Source organism: Oculina patagonica, chromosome 3 (genome assembly GCF_052425735.1).
Source record: "Oculina patagonica isolate OP01 chromosome 3, crgOcupat, whole genome shotgun sequence".
NCBI lineage: Eukaryota > Metazoa > Cnidaria > Anthozoa > Scleractinia > Oculinidae > Oculina > Oculina patagonica.
Genome location: NC_135760.1, coordinates 15,346,544 through 15,365,047, shown reverse-complemented (window position 1 = coordinate 15,365,047; position 18,504 = coordinate 15,346,544). Strand labels below are relative to the sequence as shown.

At 40.4% G+C, this 18,504-nt stretch overlaps 1 protein-coding gene across 1 annotated transcript in view; it reads left to right on the top strand.

The window, feature by feature from the left end:
- LOC144646879 (intraflagellar transport protein 172 homolog) overlaps window positions 1-16,839 on the top strand; it is a 33,072-nt gene extending 16,233 nt beyond the window's left edge. The window contains exons 23-55 of the mRNA XM_078506583.1: window positions 72-167; window positions 379-450; window positions 552-630; window positions 779-899; window positions 1,233-1,328; window positions 1,540-1,588; window positions 1,678-1,767; window positions 2,200-2,297; window positions 2,527-2,587; window positions 3,047-3,121; window positions 3,488-3,604; window positions 3,869-3,935; window positions 4,499-4,574; window positions 5,360-5,518; window positions 6,585-6,672; window positions 7,343-7,435; window positions 8,132-8,188; window positions 8,334-8,386; window positions 9,764-9,899; window positions 10,363-10,458; window positions 10,857-10,966; window positions 11,459-11,522; window positions 11,933-12,019; window positions 12,251-12,367; window positions 12,466-12,576; window positions 12,828-12,947; window positions 13,144-13,239; window positions 13,614-13,673; window positions 13,814-13,912; window positions 14,864-14,920; window positions 15,217-15,313; window positions 15,679-15,770; window positions 16,356-16,839. Coding sequence (XP_078362709.1) covers window positions 72-167; window positions 379-450; window positions 552-630; window positions 779-899; window positions 1,233-1,328; window positions 1,540-1,588; window positions 1,678-1,767; window positions 2,200-2,297; window positions 2,527-2,587; window positions 3,047-3,121; window positions 3,488-3,604; window positions 3,869-3,935; window positions 4,499-4,574; window positions 5,360-5,518; window positions 6,585-6,672; window positions 7,343-7,435; window positions 8,132-8,188; window positions 8,334-8,386; window positions 9,764-9,899; window positions 10,363-10,458; window positions 10,857-10,966; window positions 11,459-11,522; window positions 11,933-12,019; window positions 12,251-12,367; window positions 12,466-12,576; window positions 12,828-12,947; window positions 13,144-13,239; window positions 13,614-13,673; window positions 13,814-13,912; window positions 14,864-14,920; window positions 15,217-15,313; window positions 15,679-15,770; window positions 16,356-16,445 — 2,979 coding nt within the window. The 3' untranslated portion in view covers window positions 16,446-16,839. The remainder of the gene's footprint in view (window positions 1-71; window positions 168-378; window positions 451-551; window positions 631-778; window positions 900-1,232; window positions 1,329-1,539; window positions 1,589-1,677; window positions 1,768-2,199; window positions 2,298-2,526; window positions 2,588-3,046; window positions 3,122-3,487; window positions 3,605-3,868; window positions 3,936-4,498; window positions 4,575-5,359; window positions 5,519-6,584; window positions 6,673-7,342; window positions 7,436-8,131; window positions 8,189-8,333; window positions 8,387-9,763; window positions 9,900-10,362; window positions 10,459-10,856; window positions 10,967-11,458; window positions 11,523-11,932; window positions 12,020-12,250; window positions 12,368-12,465; window positions 12,577-12,827; window positions 12,948-13,143; window positions 13,240-13,613; window positions 13,674-13,813; window positions 13,913-14,863; window positions 14,921-15,216; window positions 15,314-15,678; window positions 15,771-16,355) is intronic.
- Window positions 16,840-18,504: the final 1,665 nt, after the last annotated feature.

The window sequence follows — 18,504 nt, the reverse complement described above, 5'->3', positions numbered from 1 at the left end:
CTCATTCCTTACAAACTGCTTACTGTATAGCCTTTGCCTGACCTTGCTGTTTCTTTGATTCGCGTCTTTAGGTGAAAGAAAGAGAAGGAAATTACATGGAGGCGATCAACTTGTATCTGAAGGCCGGTCTGCCTGCTAAGGCTGCGAGACTGGCCATGAGCAGAGAGGTGATGCCATATGACTTGTTTATTGTGTCCAGGGTAGAGAAGGGACAAGCTTTTGAGGGGGTGGGGAGGGGCATTGAATACAAGAGATCATTTTAGGTAGGAAAGAAGATTGAATTACGATTTTCGCTGATAATTAGGCTAATTTAAAAAGAATACCCATGAGTTTAATTGCACGACGTTAACGGCATGCATTGCTGTTTTTCCTTACTAGGAGTTAATCCATTCTTCTGAGTTACTAGAGAGGATCGCAGCTGCTCTTCTTAAGGGAGGATTGTATGAACAGGTAAGTGTTTGAGATTACTTCACCTCAAACAAGTCTTTTGCAACAGTGTTCTCACGCACTGGGTTTTACCTGCAATGATATCTCTTGGTTATTTACTGTAGGCTGGAGAGCTTTACGAGAAAGTTGGCAAGAACGACAGAGCGATGGAGTCTTATCGCAAAGGACACGCGTACAGAAGAGGTATAAAACATTTAGTTTTGCTAACAGAAATTTAAATCCCACGCAAACTTGTTGCTGTTACACAAACACTTTTCTTATAATTAACCTTGGCAGTATTTGATTATTTAGTGGTCTTATTTTCCTGTTTCTTTTCCTCGTTGCTATGTAGCTGTTGAGCTGTCTCGCGTGGCATTCCCTCGCGAGGTCGTGAAACTGGAAGAAGACTGGGGCGACTACCTGGTTTCCCAGAAGCAGCTAGATGCCGCTATCAATCACTACATCGAGGCTGGGTGAGTTGATCAAACATGGAATCGAGACAAACTATCCTTCTCTCCAGAGTCCTCACGGGAGAACACTTTGTACTGGCTGAGCACTTTAATTTCACTCTTTTAATTTTAATTTAATTTTACATTCTTCCTTTGAAGTGTTACATTTGATGTGGATTTATGAGGCCGTTTTCGCGGTTTGGTTGTCTCCTTGATTGCATAAACAATTTTTCGGCGTCTCCAAGGAAGAAAAGCGAACGGAAACACGCAAAAAAAAAATTAAGAAAAGTTTCTCTAAAATAAGTTGTTGTTGCCAGATTCCTGCTAATGTTCAGTGATTGCAATATTTTCTGTCAGGTGTTCAATCAAAGCTATCGAGGCAGCCATTCAAGCTCGTCAGTGGAACAAAGCTGTTCAGATTGTAGAACTACAGGATGACAATGTGGCAGAAAGGTTAGTGTTGCTGAAGCGTTATGGTTACAGTATAACAATTAAACCAGTCTATTACGATAGAATACAAATATTCGTTTCATATTAGGTGTGCTGCGGATGAAGCTGCCTAGGGTTTCAGTAGTCTAGACAGTTTACATTAATAGTTTTTTCTCAAAATACACACATATCCTATTTAACATCACCTATTTATCTATTCATTCCTTATCTTTAGGTATTATCACCACATCGCACAACACTACTCCCAAGTCCAAGAGTACAAGGTATGTATTGTTCAGTTCTTGCATTCACAGATTTCCAGTTATTGATAAGACTCTGCGTTCTTACAAAAAGGCTTTACTCTGGTTTTCAGCTTGCTGAGAAGTACTTTGTCAAGGGAGGGGATCCACGGGCCGCTATTGAGATGTACACCAAGGCTAACATGTACGAGGCTGCGCACAAGGTAAAAGTTTGCGTCATAGCGTCGACCTACTTGAAATCTAGTGTTCGCGTACCTTTTTTATCATCTCTTGGACAACTTTAGTCATACTTACTGTATACAACTGCTGGTTGTTGTTCTAAAGGAAATTCCGTTCCCGTTTTTTAGCACGAGGAGCTTCAAATATATCGAGATCATAGAAAACCCAAAACTTTTGTTGAACAGTTCTTGACAAATGACAAGATCCCATGAAGAAGTGAGGAGAAGAACTGATGATAGAGAGGATGAAATAGTTCCAATGCGGCGAAACTTCTAAACAAAACACTTACTTTTTAAAGTTTGGCTCGGATTTTTTTTAAATTAATGAAAAAGGCTTGTTATCACATGGACTTAAGGAACTATTTTCAGGATTTTTACAACTTTCCATTCCTAATAATTGTTTTATGTGATTCGCAGCTTGCAGTTCAGTGTATGACGCAAGAGGAAGTTGCTGTCATCTACATATCGCAGGCTCAAGAGCTGGAAGCGCAAGGCAAATATAAAGAGGCCGAGAGGTGATTGATTCACACCTTGTTAATAACTACATAGGCGTGTAGTATTGATCGCTTTGTTAAGAGGCTTGCAGTATATTTGCGATCCTGTAGGGCAGTTCAGAACACGAATGACAAATTAAAATGTGCAGTGATACCACACATTGAGACACTTATTAAACACATCTAATAAGATATTTATTATCCAAAAAATGTGTGATTACAATCTCATACTGTGCTATTTATGTTTCAGATTGTACTGCACAGTAGAGGAGCCAGACTTAGCCATCAATATGTACAAAAAACATCGCCAGGTAAATGTCTTTGCCCGAATCAGTCGGTAGAGCAAGGACTTTTTTTGTTTCAGTACCAGTACAACTCACTGAATTTCGTGCACCTTTTTTTTTTTTTTTTTTTTAACTGGTGGGGAGCCGTGGAATGGGAAAGTTAAACAATGATTTAAGGCCGGGGGGGGGGGGGGGGGCGCTGCTTAGACCTGCATGCTACTACCTTGCTCTCAAAGCTATAAAGTGAATTCACATCTCCGACTCACTTACGGCAACTGAATCGCGCAAAACTTCAATTTTTCCAAAGCAAAGATTCCGCTGAAAATAAAGGGGATTTAACACAAAGGATAATCCATGGCTATGCGACCTCAACCGAAATGTACAAGGTAAAAGTACCCCTCCCGGGTGTCACCTCCATCAGAAAAAAAAAATCATTCGAATATAGCGATTGGTGTTATGTTAATGATTTTTTTTTGCTATTTGTAGTTCGACAACATGATCAGACTTGTAGCTATTCATCACGAGGATCTGCTCCCAGACACTCACATCCACTTGGCAAAGGTAAAGAATGTGCACATTATTTATATTTCTTGTTCAGCTTGCTTTTCTATCAACACGGGTGTTTCGGACGTCAATACAGTCTCGTCCCCGGAGGCCGCGATCCTTCTGGTCTGCGCCAGGGATCGGGACCTCTGGGCTACTCTGAAAAGCCGCCACAAAGGCGTCTGAATCTGATTGGCTGTTGAAAAACGTTCGTTTCACCACAATCTCAGGCGCACGCGCACAATCAAACTGGAACCAGGATTTCCTGGTTCCGGTTTCAGATTAGCCCAGAGCCGTTGAGTTTCCCACAGGCTCTGGGAACGAGATTGAGGTTAATATCTCAGTATTATTTACGCCCATGCGTACTACATTGTCTTTGCACAGGAACTGGAGACTGAAGGTCAGTTGCGTCAGGCTGAACATCATTTCTTGGAAGCGAGGGACTGGAAAGCAGCTGTCAACATGTACAGGAATCAGGACATGTGGGAGGAGGCATACAGGGTTTGTTTTGTTCATGTATTTGTGGGGCGAGGGGAGGGGTATAGAGCGAGTGGCTTTTATCCGCAGAACTTCCTGTCGTCTAGTGTGCATTTTTCATGAAAGGTTGTCTCTAACTTATTATTTTACAGAAACGCAAAATTTAGAAATCTGAGAGAGAAGAGTAAACTTTTCATCGGCGTTATGTTTTCAGTAGTTGGAAACAGATTTTGCAGAGAACTCCGACTAGTCTGTACCTTATATTCTTTTGCCATTTGATTCTTTTAGGTTGCCAAACAACATGGAAGTCAAAACGCTTCTAAGCAAGTGGCTTACCTGTGGGCCAAGAGTTTAGGTAAGTTTTTACAGGTTTAAGGAGATTCCTTTTGTCTTTCAGATCTCTTTGTTTCATGATTTGCCGTAATGATTCGATTTAGCGCCCTCCTTCCAATTTCCAATCAAGTTTTTGTAAATAAGCGCCCCTATTCCAATAAGCGCCCCCATTCTAATTAGCGCCCCTCTTCTTATAAGCACCCCTTTTCTAATAAGTGCCCCAATTAGCTCCTATTGTGGATAACTGGCCCTACTGAAGTCATTGACGTCAACTAGATAAACTCATGACCGTTCACCGTACAGTTCAAGTAACTGAACTTTTAACAATTTCTAACTGTTACAGTTGCTGTTGTTGTAAGATACATTTGGTTGTTTCTCAAAAAATTAAATAAGCGCCCTGTCCCGAATAAGCGCCCTGTCTCGAATAAGCGCCCTCCCTCGAGGTGCAAAAAGTAAATAAGCGCCCCTAACGCTAAATCGAATCATTACGGTGCCTCTTTTTTGTCACATTTTCTGTTTGACAATACGTTGATACTGTAAGGACAATATTTATCACGTTTCTTTTGTTTTGCCCCTCTCTGTTAGGAGGGGACTCTGCCGTCAAGTTGTTAACAAAGTTTGGTCTGCTGGAATCAGCAGTAGATTACGCAGCAGAGAACTGGTAAAGAGTGTTCTATTGATGATTGTCTTGATCTGTTTTATGCTGTCCTTAGAGAGTGGTGTGTGGACAGTTTTTGCTATTACTGTGCAACATTTAGTCTGTTGATAAAGGTGAAGTGTTTGTTTGTCAAGAGTGTGGGACAAAAAAAATCTGAGTCCCTGACGGGAATCGAACCCATGACTTCCCAGATACCGGTTGAGCGCTCTATCCACTGAAATGAAATGAAATGAAATGAAATACTTTATTAAAGTGTCTTAAGTATTTAGCTTAAAAAAAACTGAGCTCCGGAGAGGGTCCGGAGAGACTCGTGGTGAGCTGGGCCATTTACTAGGTTCATATGTGGCACGTGTCCTGCATAATGCTAGGATCAGCAATGTCAATAGCATCACCCCCCCTTTTTTTTTTTTCCTTTTTTATTCCAATGCTAAATTGAAATCACCGAACATTACACACATATCCACCCAGTTCATATATAATCATTTCATATACATTACATCACATCATATGTGTAATAAATAATGAAAGATGGTAAATTTTAAGCTCGGTGAAGAAATGATAAAGATAAAAAGTTCATTTGTCACGAGTGTTGAACAAAGAAAAAATCTGAGTTCCTACCCAGGATTCGAACCCATGGCCTCCCAGATGTTTAGAATCACAGTTTGCGTCACAATATTGGAACATGTTTATGTTGTTTCATGTACTGAACTAGTAATAAGTGGACCAGTTGTGTATAGACATTGTTTTCCTTGTTGTTATAATGAGAGGAGCATGGTTTTTTTTTTCAGCGCTTTTGAATTCGCGTTCGACTTGTCTCGAACGGCGATGAAGTCCAAGTTGCCAGACATTCACTTAAAGTACGCCATGTTCCTGGAGGATGAGGGCAAGTTCACAGAAGCTGAGCAAGAATTCATCAAAGCTGGAAAATCCAAGGAGGCTGTACTCATGTGAGTTTAGTTACATGCAGTCCGATTTGTATTTATCAGGGAAATGAAGTAGAGCGGTTTACACTTGGGTGTTCAAAGTAATTCTCTTTTGCAATATTACGCTTAGTGATTGGCTCAAAAATCTCGCGCCACTTTCTCAGCAAATCAGAACTAAAACCAAAACCAATCGTGATTCGCTCGCGCACATTTTCCCGCGCTTCGTGCTGGCTACAAGTATTTGCTTTGAGTTTTGATTGGTTTACTGAATTGTCTGTGTCCTTTGTGACTGGTCACAGATTACTTTGGTTTTCGTTTTGCGACATAAATTGCTTTAACTGTGTCAAATTATTTTGTAATGTAACCGCTCCTTCTTTCAAGTGCCTGTCATATTAACTTTGAACACGAAAACTATATCTGATAAGTGTCATCAATTCAGACATTAGTTTGAAAAAAATTCCAAAATTATGTACTCACGACACGTTACGTAGCAACTTCACTGACCGAAAACACGAAAACCATCGCAGGCACAGTTGTCTCCCTCGCAGCCGTTTTTAGTGTCGCCACGCAACGGTACAGTGGATTATAAGAAAAACGATTCTGAATCTGGTGTCTTTGCTATTGAGGTATTTTTTGAATCCAATAAGTATTTTTTCTCCCTTGTGTTCTCATTAACCACTGCCTCGTGAATATGGAGGATGGGTGCCTGGGATACCCGGAAGGGGCCTCCACTGAGGTCAGCCGGCCCTCCCCAGATAGAATAAAGCTGCCAAGGCTGGCAATCCCAACAAAACAGCCATGAGCCCCCACACACAGACACCCGTCACACTGATTAAATCAGTGGAAAAATGAATAACTAATAACAAGAAGCAGGGAAGGGAGGGAGGGAGAGGAAAAACTCGCAAAACATCCCTGAAAACCCTCCATGGAACGAAGACCTGACACCACGCTGTAATGTCCGAGAACGCAAAGCACTGAGCCTGACAAGAGCTAGTAACCGCTGACCACCACGCTGACCACCCACTCGTTGTGGTTAACTTGGTTAAATTGCTTTATTTAACTTGCTTAAATCGCATTTAACCTCATTTAGGTATGTTCACAACCAGGACTGGGACAGTGCTCAGAGAGTGGCTGAGGAGAATGATCCTGATAGTGTCACTGATGTGTTAGTGGGACAGGTATGCAGTTCACGAGTTTTACAATCCGTTTTAGAGCGGTTTTCACTTGAGTGTCGAAAGTAATTTGCGTTTGCTTTGGTTTTGCGTTCACTACGCTTAGTGATTGGTTTAAAAATTTCGCGCCACTTTCTCGGCCAATCAGGAGTAAAACCAAAACCAATCATGACTCGCTCGCGCACGTTTTCCCGCGCTTCGTGCCGGCTACATGTATTTGCTTCGAGTTTTGATTGGTTCACTGGATTGTCTGTGTCCTTTGTGATTGGCCAGAGTAATCACTTTGGTTTTGGTTTTACGACACTCAAGTGAAAACCGCTCTAATCTTGCTTAGTTTTACCCATGCGTACTTCTAGGCCGTTTTCTAGCCTTTCTGGAAACGCGGTATACGTTAAGTTACGTTTACGTTACGTCACGTTACGTTATGTTAACGTCAAATAGTCGCGGTTACAGCTCATTGTTTTTGGTGTAAACCTCGGTTCAGACACAGCCCATAGAGTTTAGTTGACTGGACTCTAAGATGTACATGTAAGCTTTGTTAATTCATTTGCTCATCCACTTTTTAATTTTTTTTTTTTTTTTTGGGGGGGGGGTTTTTTTTTTTTTTTGGTATTTTTTTTAAAAAATTATTTCTAACCAAAACCAAAAAAAAATATTTATTTATTTATTTTTGCAGGCCCGTGTTGCATTCGACAAAAAAGAATACCAAAAATCAGAGACGTTTCTACTGCGGGCTCAAAGACCAGAACTTGCCGCACGTTATTACAAGGTACGTTTACCAAGATCAGCTACAACATCTGTTAGTTAAACAATCTCGTCTTGGTAAGTTCCCAGATTAGATGGTTTTGGACTTGTTTGGCTACCTCATAACATTCCTGTTGCGCGTTCAGGTCTTGATAAGAGTATTACAAGGTTTCATTAATGGGGATTTGTCACGGATTTTAACAGAAATCATTTCAACAGCCAAAATATTTATTTGTTTCTTAGGAAACCCAAAAATAATGGTCCATTTTTTATTAACAATTGCCATTTTTGAGCACTGAAACTGTTAACAAGCATCTTTGGCTGCGGATAGCTCGGATGGAAATGGATTACAGCTTGAAAAACTGAGGCTAACCTTTTCAAGTTGTTTCCACGCGTCTCCGAAAAAATAGATATTAGCCATAATTTGACTTCTATCCGCGAATTAAGGTTTAACTTCCTTTAGATGTTCAAAGATAATGTTTTTCATGAGTTAAGTTGCCTACCACTGATTTTAGAACAATCTAGACCAAAAATCAGAGGATCAATTTAGGTTTCTGGGAAACTGCTCACCTACCCCTCCCCAAACCTAACATTAACCCTTAGTTATCGCTTTGGGCAAAATGTTAGGTTTGGGGAGGGGTAGGTGAGCAGTTTCCCAGAAACCTAAATTGATCCAAATCAGAAAAATTCCCATGACGTAGCTATGTCTTTTTGTTTCCAGGAAGCTGCTATGTGGACAGATGCTCTGCGTGTAGTGAAGGAATACTTACCCCATAAGGTATGTCAATAGTGTTTTCCGAAATTTTCTAAAGGACAGAAGTTTTAAGTGCTCTGCTTTCTTCAAAATATAATAAAATGGCGAAGCTTTGTACCTTTTTGGGTCAAGGATGTAATATTTTCTCTGTGATGCTCTCTTTCAACAGCTGGAGCAGTGGCAAGACGAGTACGACAGAGAGGTCATGTCTAAAGGAAACAGGTACTGTACTCGGCACTTTTTTCACACTGGACTCTCAGTGGTAACTACGTAGGAGTCTTAATCTAAGTGCTGCCCAGAACTGTTAAAAAATTTTTTTTTTAAAGGGACATGGTCAGCGTTCTTACCGCGCTGACCTGGACACTAGTTTTCACGTTTTGAAAAAAGACCACAGAACAAACCTTCAAAACAAACCTTCAGAAATCTGCTTCAATCTTCTCAGTGTTTCACTAAATGGGAAAATTTAGAAGAAAAAAAAACACTGAGAAGATTGAAGCAGATTTCTGAAGGTTCTCTACGCGTATTTTGATTTCGGGTTAAGGTGGACTTTTTTCAAAACGTGAACGCTGACCATGTCCCTTAAAAACTAAAAATAAAAAAATACAAAATTGGATGAAAATATCAGCTACAGCAGGGACCGTTGTTCAAAGGATGAATAACGCTCTATTCACCGGATAAATCACTATCCAGTGGATAGCGTAGTTTTTAAACCTAATCGTACCTTTTTGGTACGCTTCGGCGGCATATCAGGCGAGTTTGGTCGAGCCATGGTTCGTATTTTGGCGAGTTTGGTCGAGCCAAAATACCCATGGCGAGACCAAACGAGCCTGATATGCCGCCGAAGCGTACCAGAAAGGTACGATTAGGTATGTACCGTACCCAAATTCAGCCAAACATCCGGTGATATTATTCGCTCTGTTGAAGCCATGCTTGCCAGGTACGTAGTTTTAAATGTATTGACCTGCTTGTATTGATACTTTTTTTGGTCTTCAACACTTCTATCAAGTTTTCTTCTCACATTGTTTTACTCGTTTGTTTGGAGTTTCATTCTCTACATTTTCAAAATCCAAATTTAGCGAAAAATTTGGAAACTCCGACTCCATTGTTTTAGTCTCAAAGATGTTTCAGTACTCGTCGGCAAACATCGCGCAATTGGCGAGCGCGCTCAATTTTAGTTTTGGCGGGAAAGTTTTTCTCTTTTTTCGACAGCTAAACACCGCTAAATTTAATTTACGAAGTTCTGTTTTATTGGTAAAACCTCTTTTCAAATAATCGTACAGTAACACTACTTTACTTCAAAGTGACCATGATATGGTGGCATATTAGGTCAGTGACTTGATATCGTAGGATATCAGGACAGTAGATCGCGCTTCTGATTAGCTACTTGCGAATTTGGGTACGGTAAGATAGGTTAACACTTATCCGCTGAATAGCGATTTATGCACTGACCTCTGTTCTTTTGTGGGCAACCTTGACGCCCTAAATTCCAAAATGGCGTGCGCGAGAAATAGCAGATAACTAAAATACTCAAACTATATTTGCATCTGTTAACGTTGAGTTAGCTAAGTCACTGACGGATATATTGTGTTGTTTTATCAGAGGTGCAGAATCTTTACTGAGTCAAGGAAAGGATTGGGAGAAGAAAGGAGAGTACAACAGAGCTATTGAAATGTACGTTAAGATTACACCTAACATGACCACGGATCATGAACTGGTGGAGGATGCGATGGTCAAGGTTAGTCGAGTCTGTTAACAATCCGAGGGAGTCACCTGCCTACATGGATCATATTGAGATCTAAGACTGGTTTATCAGAGGGGAAGAGATAAAGACAAACCGACCGACCACCAGACCAACAGACAGACCAATCAACCAACCAACCAACCAACCAACCAAGACAGACAGACAGACAGACACACAGACAGTCCAACCAAACAACAGATCGACTGGTAGCCAGCCAGCCAGCCAGCCAGCCAGCCAGCCAGACAGACAGACAGACAGACAGCCAGACAGACAGACAGACAGACAGACAGACAGACAGACAGACAGACAGACAGACAGACAGACAGACAGACAGACAGACAGATAGACAGACAAACTGATTGTTGGACAGAATAATTTCAATATCTTACCCTAACCGATCAGAAACAGTAGATACGCAGGTTATGATTATTGATGGCTCTTGTGATTTAATTTTCAGGCTGTCGAACTAGCAATGAAATTCGTAAGTGACCGAGCTTATGATGTGGCGAGGGTCGCCTGCCCACGACTGGCGGAGATCAAGTGCTATGAACAGGTCTGTAGCAGTCTGTCAGAATTTTACCACATTTAAACTTACGTGTGCATTTCAAGCAATGAGAAAACCTTGTTTTGTATCCAAGTCTTTTAGCTTTTTGGAAAGAGAGAAAAAATCTTAACACGGAGGTTATTAGAAACCAACAAAAAAATTTTTGGAGCGTTGCGTGAAATCTTTTAAACGTCAAGAGTCTTGCGGCTTAGTCATAACAATGTAGTTTTCGTCCTAGAAAAGCTTTACTTTATTTGTTATTGCTTAAGGTAAAGCCGGCTTTAGGTGGGATAGAAGAAATTCTTTCAACTACAAGCCGTGCACTTCTCTGCCAAATGCTGGCATGCAAGAGCCCTTGCTACAGCAGTGAGGTTTGAAACACTGATTTGTTTTACATTTTGTTTTAGGCTGGTGAATTGTATCTTGGGGTGGAGATGGTTAAAGAAGCCATTGATGTCTATATCCAGGGTGAATTGTGGCCTAAGGCCAAGAGATGTGCGGCTGAAATGGCACCAAAGTAAGTGACGGTTTGAACACTTAGTTTATAATAGACTGTAAGCATGTTTAGGTGATAACTTGCCGTGTTCTTGAAGTCTCGAACATGGTGCGGACATTTCATGTAGCTAGGCGGGTGTTGGTTTTAGGCCCGAGCAAACTATTTGTAGTACTCCTGACTTCCCGAGGGCTTTCACCAGAAGTAGTCATGTAGCCAGTTGGTTAGCTCAAGTCTGCTCAAGTCCGCTATAACCGGGGACTCCCCCACCACGTTTTCTCCCTTAGCTTGTTCGTAGGCTAAGAAAGTTTGAATTCAGTGTGTCAGTGTTTATACATGTAGATGGAAGCATGAATGTACGACATATTTGTTGGATCAGGTTTTCGCGGTTTTCTGCGAGCCATCGTTTTATGGTGTTCGCTTTTCTTTGCACAAATGTCAAGAATTGCTTGATCTTGCTTATCAGTAATACTGTTACGTCTCAGTTTTAAAATGGAGTTCGTCTTGTTTTGATAGGTACGAGCAGTACGTGGAGGAAGCTTACGTTGCGTTCTTGAAACAGAAAGGACAAGCTGAACAGGTCAGCAAAATCACTTTTTCACTGCTGAAAGGTGAACAAACTTACGATAACAAAGTGGCTTGAGGGGTAGTCGTGTCTTTCATTACGTAACCTGCGAATACAGCCGCCTCTCATTCGCGTCCTGCAACGAAGAGCGAAACGCGAAGAGAGAGTCTCTCTTCGTTGCGGGACGCGAATGAGAGGCGGCTGTATTCGCAGGCTATTCATTGCGTTTTGATAAAATTAAGAAAATTATAAAATTTTGGTAAATCTGGGTTTCATCACCGTAGCTTATTATGTTTCAAGTTTCATTTCCTTTCACGAGTGGAATATTTACAGTATACCACGAGAAGGCATTACACCCGGGATTACATAACCATTTTATCCCGTGTATGACAAGTTGCGTAATATGTATTTGCTTGTCATTTCAGTTGGTTGACGTGGATGTTATCGCTGGTCTTGATATGATGATACAACGAGGACAATGGGAAAAAGCTATCGAAACCGCTGAGCAGCAGGTACGTGACATGCCATGACGTGACGTTACTACGTTATGTCGTTACTACGGTATTTCGCGTGCCAATATCTCCCGTTGCGTTACGTTCCTTCACGGTTTTTGCATGTGACTTACAGCTCTCTGTGCACATGGTGTTACCCTACGACATGTTACGTTATGTTAATATTTTGTCACCGAATGCTTTGTTGTGTGACGTTTTATCACGCCATCTTTGCGTCAATTTTTCTCTCAGGGCTACGAAGTTCTCAGTAAATATGTTGCCTTATACGCTGCTAATTTGATCAAAGACGGAAACACGCTAAAGGCCCTCGACTTGTTCTGTAGATACGGTGCTCCAGCTAATCCTCAGGTAAACACTTCTTATATAAATACTAACTTAATGACAACAGCTTTATTGCTGAAGAGTTCAGCTGGCACCTAAACACCTTCCTTTGTTTCTGCCAACAGAACTTTAATATTTACAAGCGGATTATAACAGACATCATATCAATGCCGGGACTCAGATCTGCCGACAGTTACCGCACATGGGCCGACTTAAGAGACGTGCTGTTTGAGATTGTAAGTGTAATAGCTTCATTCCATAAACAACATTTGAATCATGTCTATCTATAGCCTGAATTTCAGACTTCCTCCTTTGGTCGCGAAGGAAGACGTCTGAAAGTCCGGCTAATCTATCTACAGAGGTTCTAAAATATCGTTGGAAATCGTCAAGGGCTTTTGTGCAGTTTCTTTTCCTCGATTTGCATTTTATATTTAACTGACTAAGGTTTATTTTACCCAAAACGTGATTTGTTTTAAATTTCTTTCAGGCTGAAGGTTTGGGTAAGGGATCAGCGGCTAGTTCCCCGCAGGCTCAAGAGTTTGAGGTCATGTTGGAGGTCGTCCATTATTACAGTACCAGATGCGCCTGCATGCAACACAAATCACTGGTAAGCGGTCACTGACTTAGTCACATGTGGGCATTCCTTCCCTAGCTCAGTATAACAGTTTTTCTTGTATCATTAACTATTAACGTTTTCTAACGCACACTTTTCTCAATGCCTGTTTACAATGATTTACTCGTCGCGTGGAACTTGCAGTATTGCGGCTCGTGAGTCATAGCCTTTGTTTTTATTTTTTCAACAGGATACCTTGGCGGCCAAATTGTCGATTTCTCTTCTCCGACATTCAGATGTTGTTCCTTGTGATAAAGCTTTTTACGAAGCTGGAGTTGCAGCCAAGGTTAGCGATTTATTTCACGTTTCAACCCTTTTCAGTAAAACTTTCTGGTTTTCTTAGATGCTCACAGCTTCCTTGAGCTTATTTCTCGGGAAAATGTTATTTAAACTCTTCACGGACAGATATGAATTCACCCAAGAAATATGCCATTTACTTTTAAAACATTTGCTTACTAGTCTTTAAGAGAAAGCCTTGTGCTAATTACATCATTATTTTCAATAAACTATCGGCTTATTACAAATCCATTCTTTAGTCTCATTATCTCGAAACCAGCCTTTACTCATGTTTTTGGTGCGTGCGGTAACGAGGAGACTGGAACGAGTTGTAATCTTTGTACTCTTTAGAGAGTAATAAAGGATTTATTTCCTTTCTCACAGGGCGTTGGCTGGGACAACATGGCTTTCGTATTCCTTAACCGTTACCTGGATCTTAGCGAGGTAGGACATAAAAAATTATTTTCGTTTTGCAAATAAAGTTGCGTTGCCGGGGAAACGTTTCTTTGCTTTCTTGGTGCCTGTCAGTTTTGTCATAGAGCGATCTTTTCCTCAACTGTTGAAATTAATTGCCTTTTTTGCAGGGTATTGAGGAAGGCAGCCTGGACATGTTGGACAACAGTGATTTTGCGGACACGGATATTCCATTTGAAGTCCCTGTTCCCGAAAAACAGCACTTGCCGGTGAGTTGGGAAGTCGTACAAGCAAATCAATTAAAAACGATGTCTAAAATAATAATAATAATAATAATAATAATAATAATAATAATAATAATAATAATAATAATAATAATAATAATAATAATAATAATAATAATACTTTATTTATATAGCGCTATTTCTATTTCTAACCAATAGCGCTTTACAAGTTATTTACAATTAAAAATTACATATCTATATAAAAAAAAGTTACAATTTGTATATAATAAAAAAAGATCAATAAAATAATTAAAAAGAATAAAAAGGCTAACTAATTCACCTAAGTTAATTGTAAAAATACACTAAATTGTAAAAATATCTAACTAACAGCTTTCCTAAAAAGATGTGTCTTAAGTTTGCGCTTAAACTCTGAAATGCCATTGCACGATCGAATGTCTAAAGTTAAGGCATTCCAGAGTTGTGGCGAGGCTACAGAAAAATCTCGAAATCCGTAGCTGCGCAAATTATAAACGACATCATCCAAGCGATGGCCATTCATGGAACGTAGATTGCGTCTCGGGACATATCTCTTGATCATATCAGACAGATATTATCAGCAATATACAGCAATGTCTTGAAAACGGTGGAACAAGATTTTATACCTCTTTCTCTTAGTCTGACGTAAATATGCCCCAATAAAAAGACTAACGGCAGTTGATTTACCTGATAATCCCCCAGTTGATAATTTACTTAAAGTTTCTACATCACTGTGGAAAAGACAGACCTGACGAAATTTAATTCAAAAGTATTTGTAGAAACAGGTCTTTCCTATTTGTTTACTACAGTGTGATAGCAGTAGCTCTCTTAGGTGGTACAAAAAGGCGCGAATTTGGCTGCTTAAGTAATAGAATTGACGCTGGTGTGCATGAGATGTGGTGAATATCCTTACAGTCTACAATTGATAACATATTATGTTTCCATGGCATGTATTTTCAGGAGGAAAAACGCGAGGAGGTCAAGGAGTGGGTGTTAGCTGTCTCAATGGATCAGAAGGTTAGTTTTGAACTTGTCATACGCCTTGCACGAGCAGTCTTTCAACATCACTGATCGTGAATCGGCGGAGAGGGAAAATTGTAGGATTCGAATACCTTACTAACTCTTGATTTGTTTTTTGGTGGAATTCCACTTGGACGTAGCGTATACGACCCATAGTGTGAATAAATCGTTCGACACATTTTAGTAAGGAGTAAACCCCAAAAAGGGAAAGAACAAACTACTTTCTTCTAGTGCACGTGATGTAAAAGACAGTCTTTCAACAGTTTAATCCTGAGCCTCTACACTCCTAACAGGTTGAACAAGTTTTGCCGACAGACGAGCGTGACACATATGAGGCGTGCCTTGTAGCTGTTAACACTGGCATTACATCGCCACCATGTGTTATAACAGGTAATATTATCGTATTTTTTTTACAATTAACGTAACATACATTTATTCGGATGAAAATGAAATATGATTATTTACTTCACCTCGTAAATGATAAAAGAAATATTACTGGGCAGCAAACAACATAGACTTCTCCAAGTCGCTCGTTTGATTCGCAGGAGACCACTGGATACGGAAACGGAGGGCGCGCTCGGGCATGAAAAACAAATTGGCGGAGGATCGTGGAGCCATTCCGCGACGCACGGACAAATGAATTTCGCGCGGTCACTCGCGCGCGATTTCAAAGCGAGCTTACTCAAGTAACTCTGTCGACACGAAACGAGCGACTTGCAGCAAGTCTACAAACAACAGTATTCTCTTGTTTTTAGGATATCCTGTTCTACGAAACAAAATCGAGTTCAAACGGCCGGGCAAGGCTGCTAACAAAGAGGACTGGAACAAGTTTATCATGGCTACCAAGGTGAGTTTGTTGTGTCATTCAGTTGAAAAGCGCATGCTCGGCAATGCATTCGTCATGCGATCCGCCGATTATACAATCTCGTTGCCAAAGCCTGCGTTCCTCTTGACCAGCGGTCGGGAAACTCGACGGCCTAATCCAAAACCGGAACCAGGAAATCCTGGTTCCGGTTTGATTTTTCGCGTGCGCCGGAGATTGTAGTGAAAAGAACAAGTTTTCAACAGCCAATCAGATTCGGTCGCCTTTGTGGCGGGCTTTCAGATTAGGCCAGAGGTCCCGATTCCTGGCGCAGACCACAAGGATCGCGGCCTCTGGGGACGAGATTGCCGATTATATGTTTGCGGTCATTAACTTCATCAGGGCAGAACTCGAAGCCATAAAATAAAACAAACTTCAGCTCTTTAACCCCTCGAGGAACATCGTTTAGCCATATTTGTATGTATGTATGTATGTATATTTCATCTGAATAAAGAGTCACACACAAACTGGATATGCCTGGGTCTATGTAGTGAATAAAAGAGAATACCTGAATTATACATGAACGGACGTGGTATCTTTTAGCATTCACGTTCCTTTTCTCTTTTCCAGGTTTCTCACAGCCAAGAGTACCAGGATGTACTGCGTTTTCTGGGGAAGTGGTGCGGAGCACCTCAGAATCCTTCTTATTCCTTTAACTAAGGGCAGTAACCAGCCATTTCATCGAAATTCTTTGGCTATTTATTACCATCAGAGATTTTTACGATAACCTATTGCAAAACACGTAGTATTTATTACATATTAATTGAGTCATTGGTCTAAACGATTAAAAGTAAGAACTGCGTACCGTTTCTCTCTGTGTCACTTTGTCACGCAATGTAGCAAAGCATTGCGTGACACAAAGAGACAGTTCGCTGCAGACTAGACTAGATAGCGTTTGCTCCGTGTATTGCGTGACTGTTCTTGCAGTACGTATATCTTCAGAGATCGAAGACGGTCAGTGATATTTATGATTGTTGTAAATAGAGTGAGTGAACAAGTGTTGTACAAAAGCTGTATTTCATGTTGGAAAAATAAATTACAAACTTACGTGTAATGCTCTTTTGGTAATTTTTCTCTTTGAACTTGCCAGTTAGAATACACCCTGTTCCCTATCCTACTCTCTGCAATGATTTAATCTAATAAACATAAAAGAGCTATGTCAAAAACGTTTTCAAGTTTGTCATTTGTAATCCATCTTTATCACAACGATCCCTGTTCCTTTTAGGTTTTTCTTTTTTCCTCAGTGAACGTTTAGGTACCTTTTCCAAAGATTATTCAATATGTTGTGACATATCCCTTTCAAGTCGTACAGATCACCTGACCGACAAAGAAAAGGAAGTGAGCTGGGCAATGCACTTATTTATAGTAACAGACTTACTTCGATTTGTACTTGCAATAAGAAACTCATATTCTCATATTGTCTCTGCCCTGGTTTGGCGTTTTAGTCCGGCGGCTTAGCTCGAAATTTTAGTTGAATTGTGCACTTTTTGATACAAGCATGAAACTTGGCACAAAGAAAGTGATCACCAACAGAAATTTTTTCAGATATAGTGCCAAGCCCGAAAAACACCGGTTTCCATGGAAACCTTAATTTATTAACCCTATTCAGACCGGGCTTTTTTGGATCTTTTCAGACCTCCGTAACGTCCAGAATATTTAAGCAATCACAGTAAAACTTAGGGAATATATAGAATGTCCAAACACCTATCTTTTGGTATACGTCACGTGGGAAGATGACGTCACATCACGTGACAATTACATCATCATGTCAAAACAGCCGCCATCTTGGATCCGCCATCTTGGATTTCGAATTTTTTCCAAAACGTCATAAAACCGCCCAAAAATACTGCAAAATACTCAAATCAATAAAACTGTGCTTAAAAACCGTAAAAGGAGGAAAATAATTGCATTAAAAATATTTTTCATTAATAGAAACACGAAAATTACAAAATTGTGAAAACATGCCTGTCAAAATACCGTTGCCATGGTGACGTCAAGTTCCTGACACAGCAACTTATCCTACCAAAGTATTTCCAGATAAATTTTAGATAAATTCGCAAAGTTTGGTAGCGTTTGGTTGAATCTTGAAAAAGTTATAAGCGTTCAAAGTCAGCGCGGGCACTTTCCGCCCCTCCCGGTCCGGATCGGGTTAAAATCAATGAAATTTCGTGAAATATTTGTTTGTCCTGGTTTATAGACAAATTCTATTATGTCAGGTAGTGATACCAAGTCGCACGTACAAAATGTAGAATGAAATGCTGTAATTTAGACTGTTCACAGCCCTATATTTTCCTATTTTTCTTCTGTTACAATCTCGAGCCCAGAGTCCGTCTATGTCGGTCAGCGGTACGGGACGGACTCTGGGAAACTGGAATCGATCAGATCAATTTCAGGTCGATTTCAGGTAGAACCTTGGTCTTCCGGTTTTTATTGCGCATGCTCTCAGGTCTAAGCGGAAGTAAATTTCCCAGAACGGAAGTAAATCGAGAAAGTTGAACTATTTCTAACACAGTATTGACAGAACTGGTGTTTATCGAAGCAACAAAAGTAACAAAAACGTTCTGCAGTTAACAAAAGAGAGAGTTAACAAAAGAGCGTCTGGTGTTTTGATTTCCGTTAGTCTCTTTCTTGTGCATACTGTTATAATGGTTTTAAATCAAAGATCTTGTTTGCCTTCCAAGATTAAATTCCGCCGCCTGACTGTATGCATGTGTTCGTT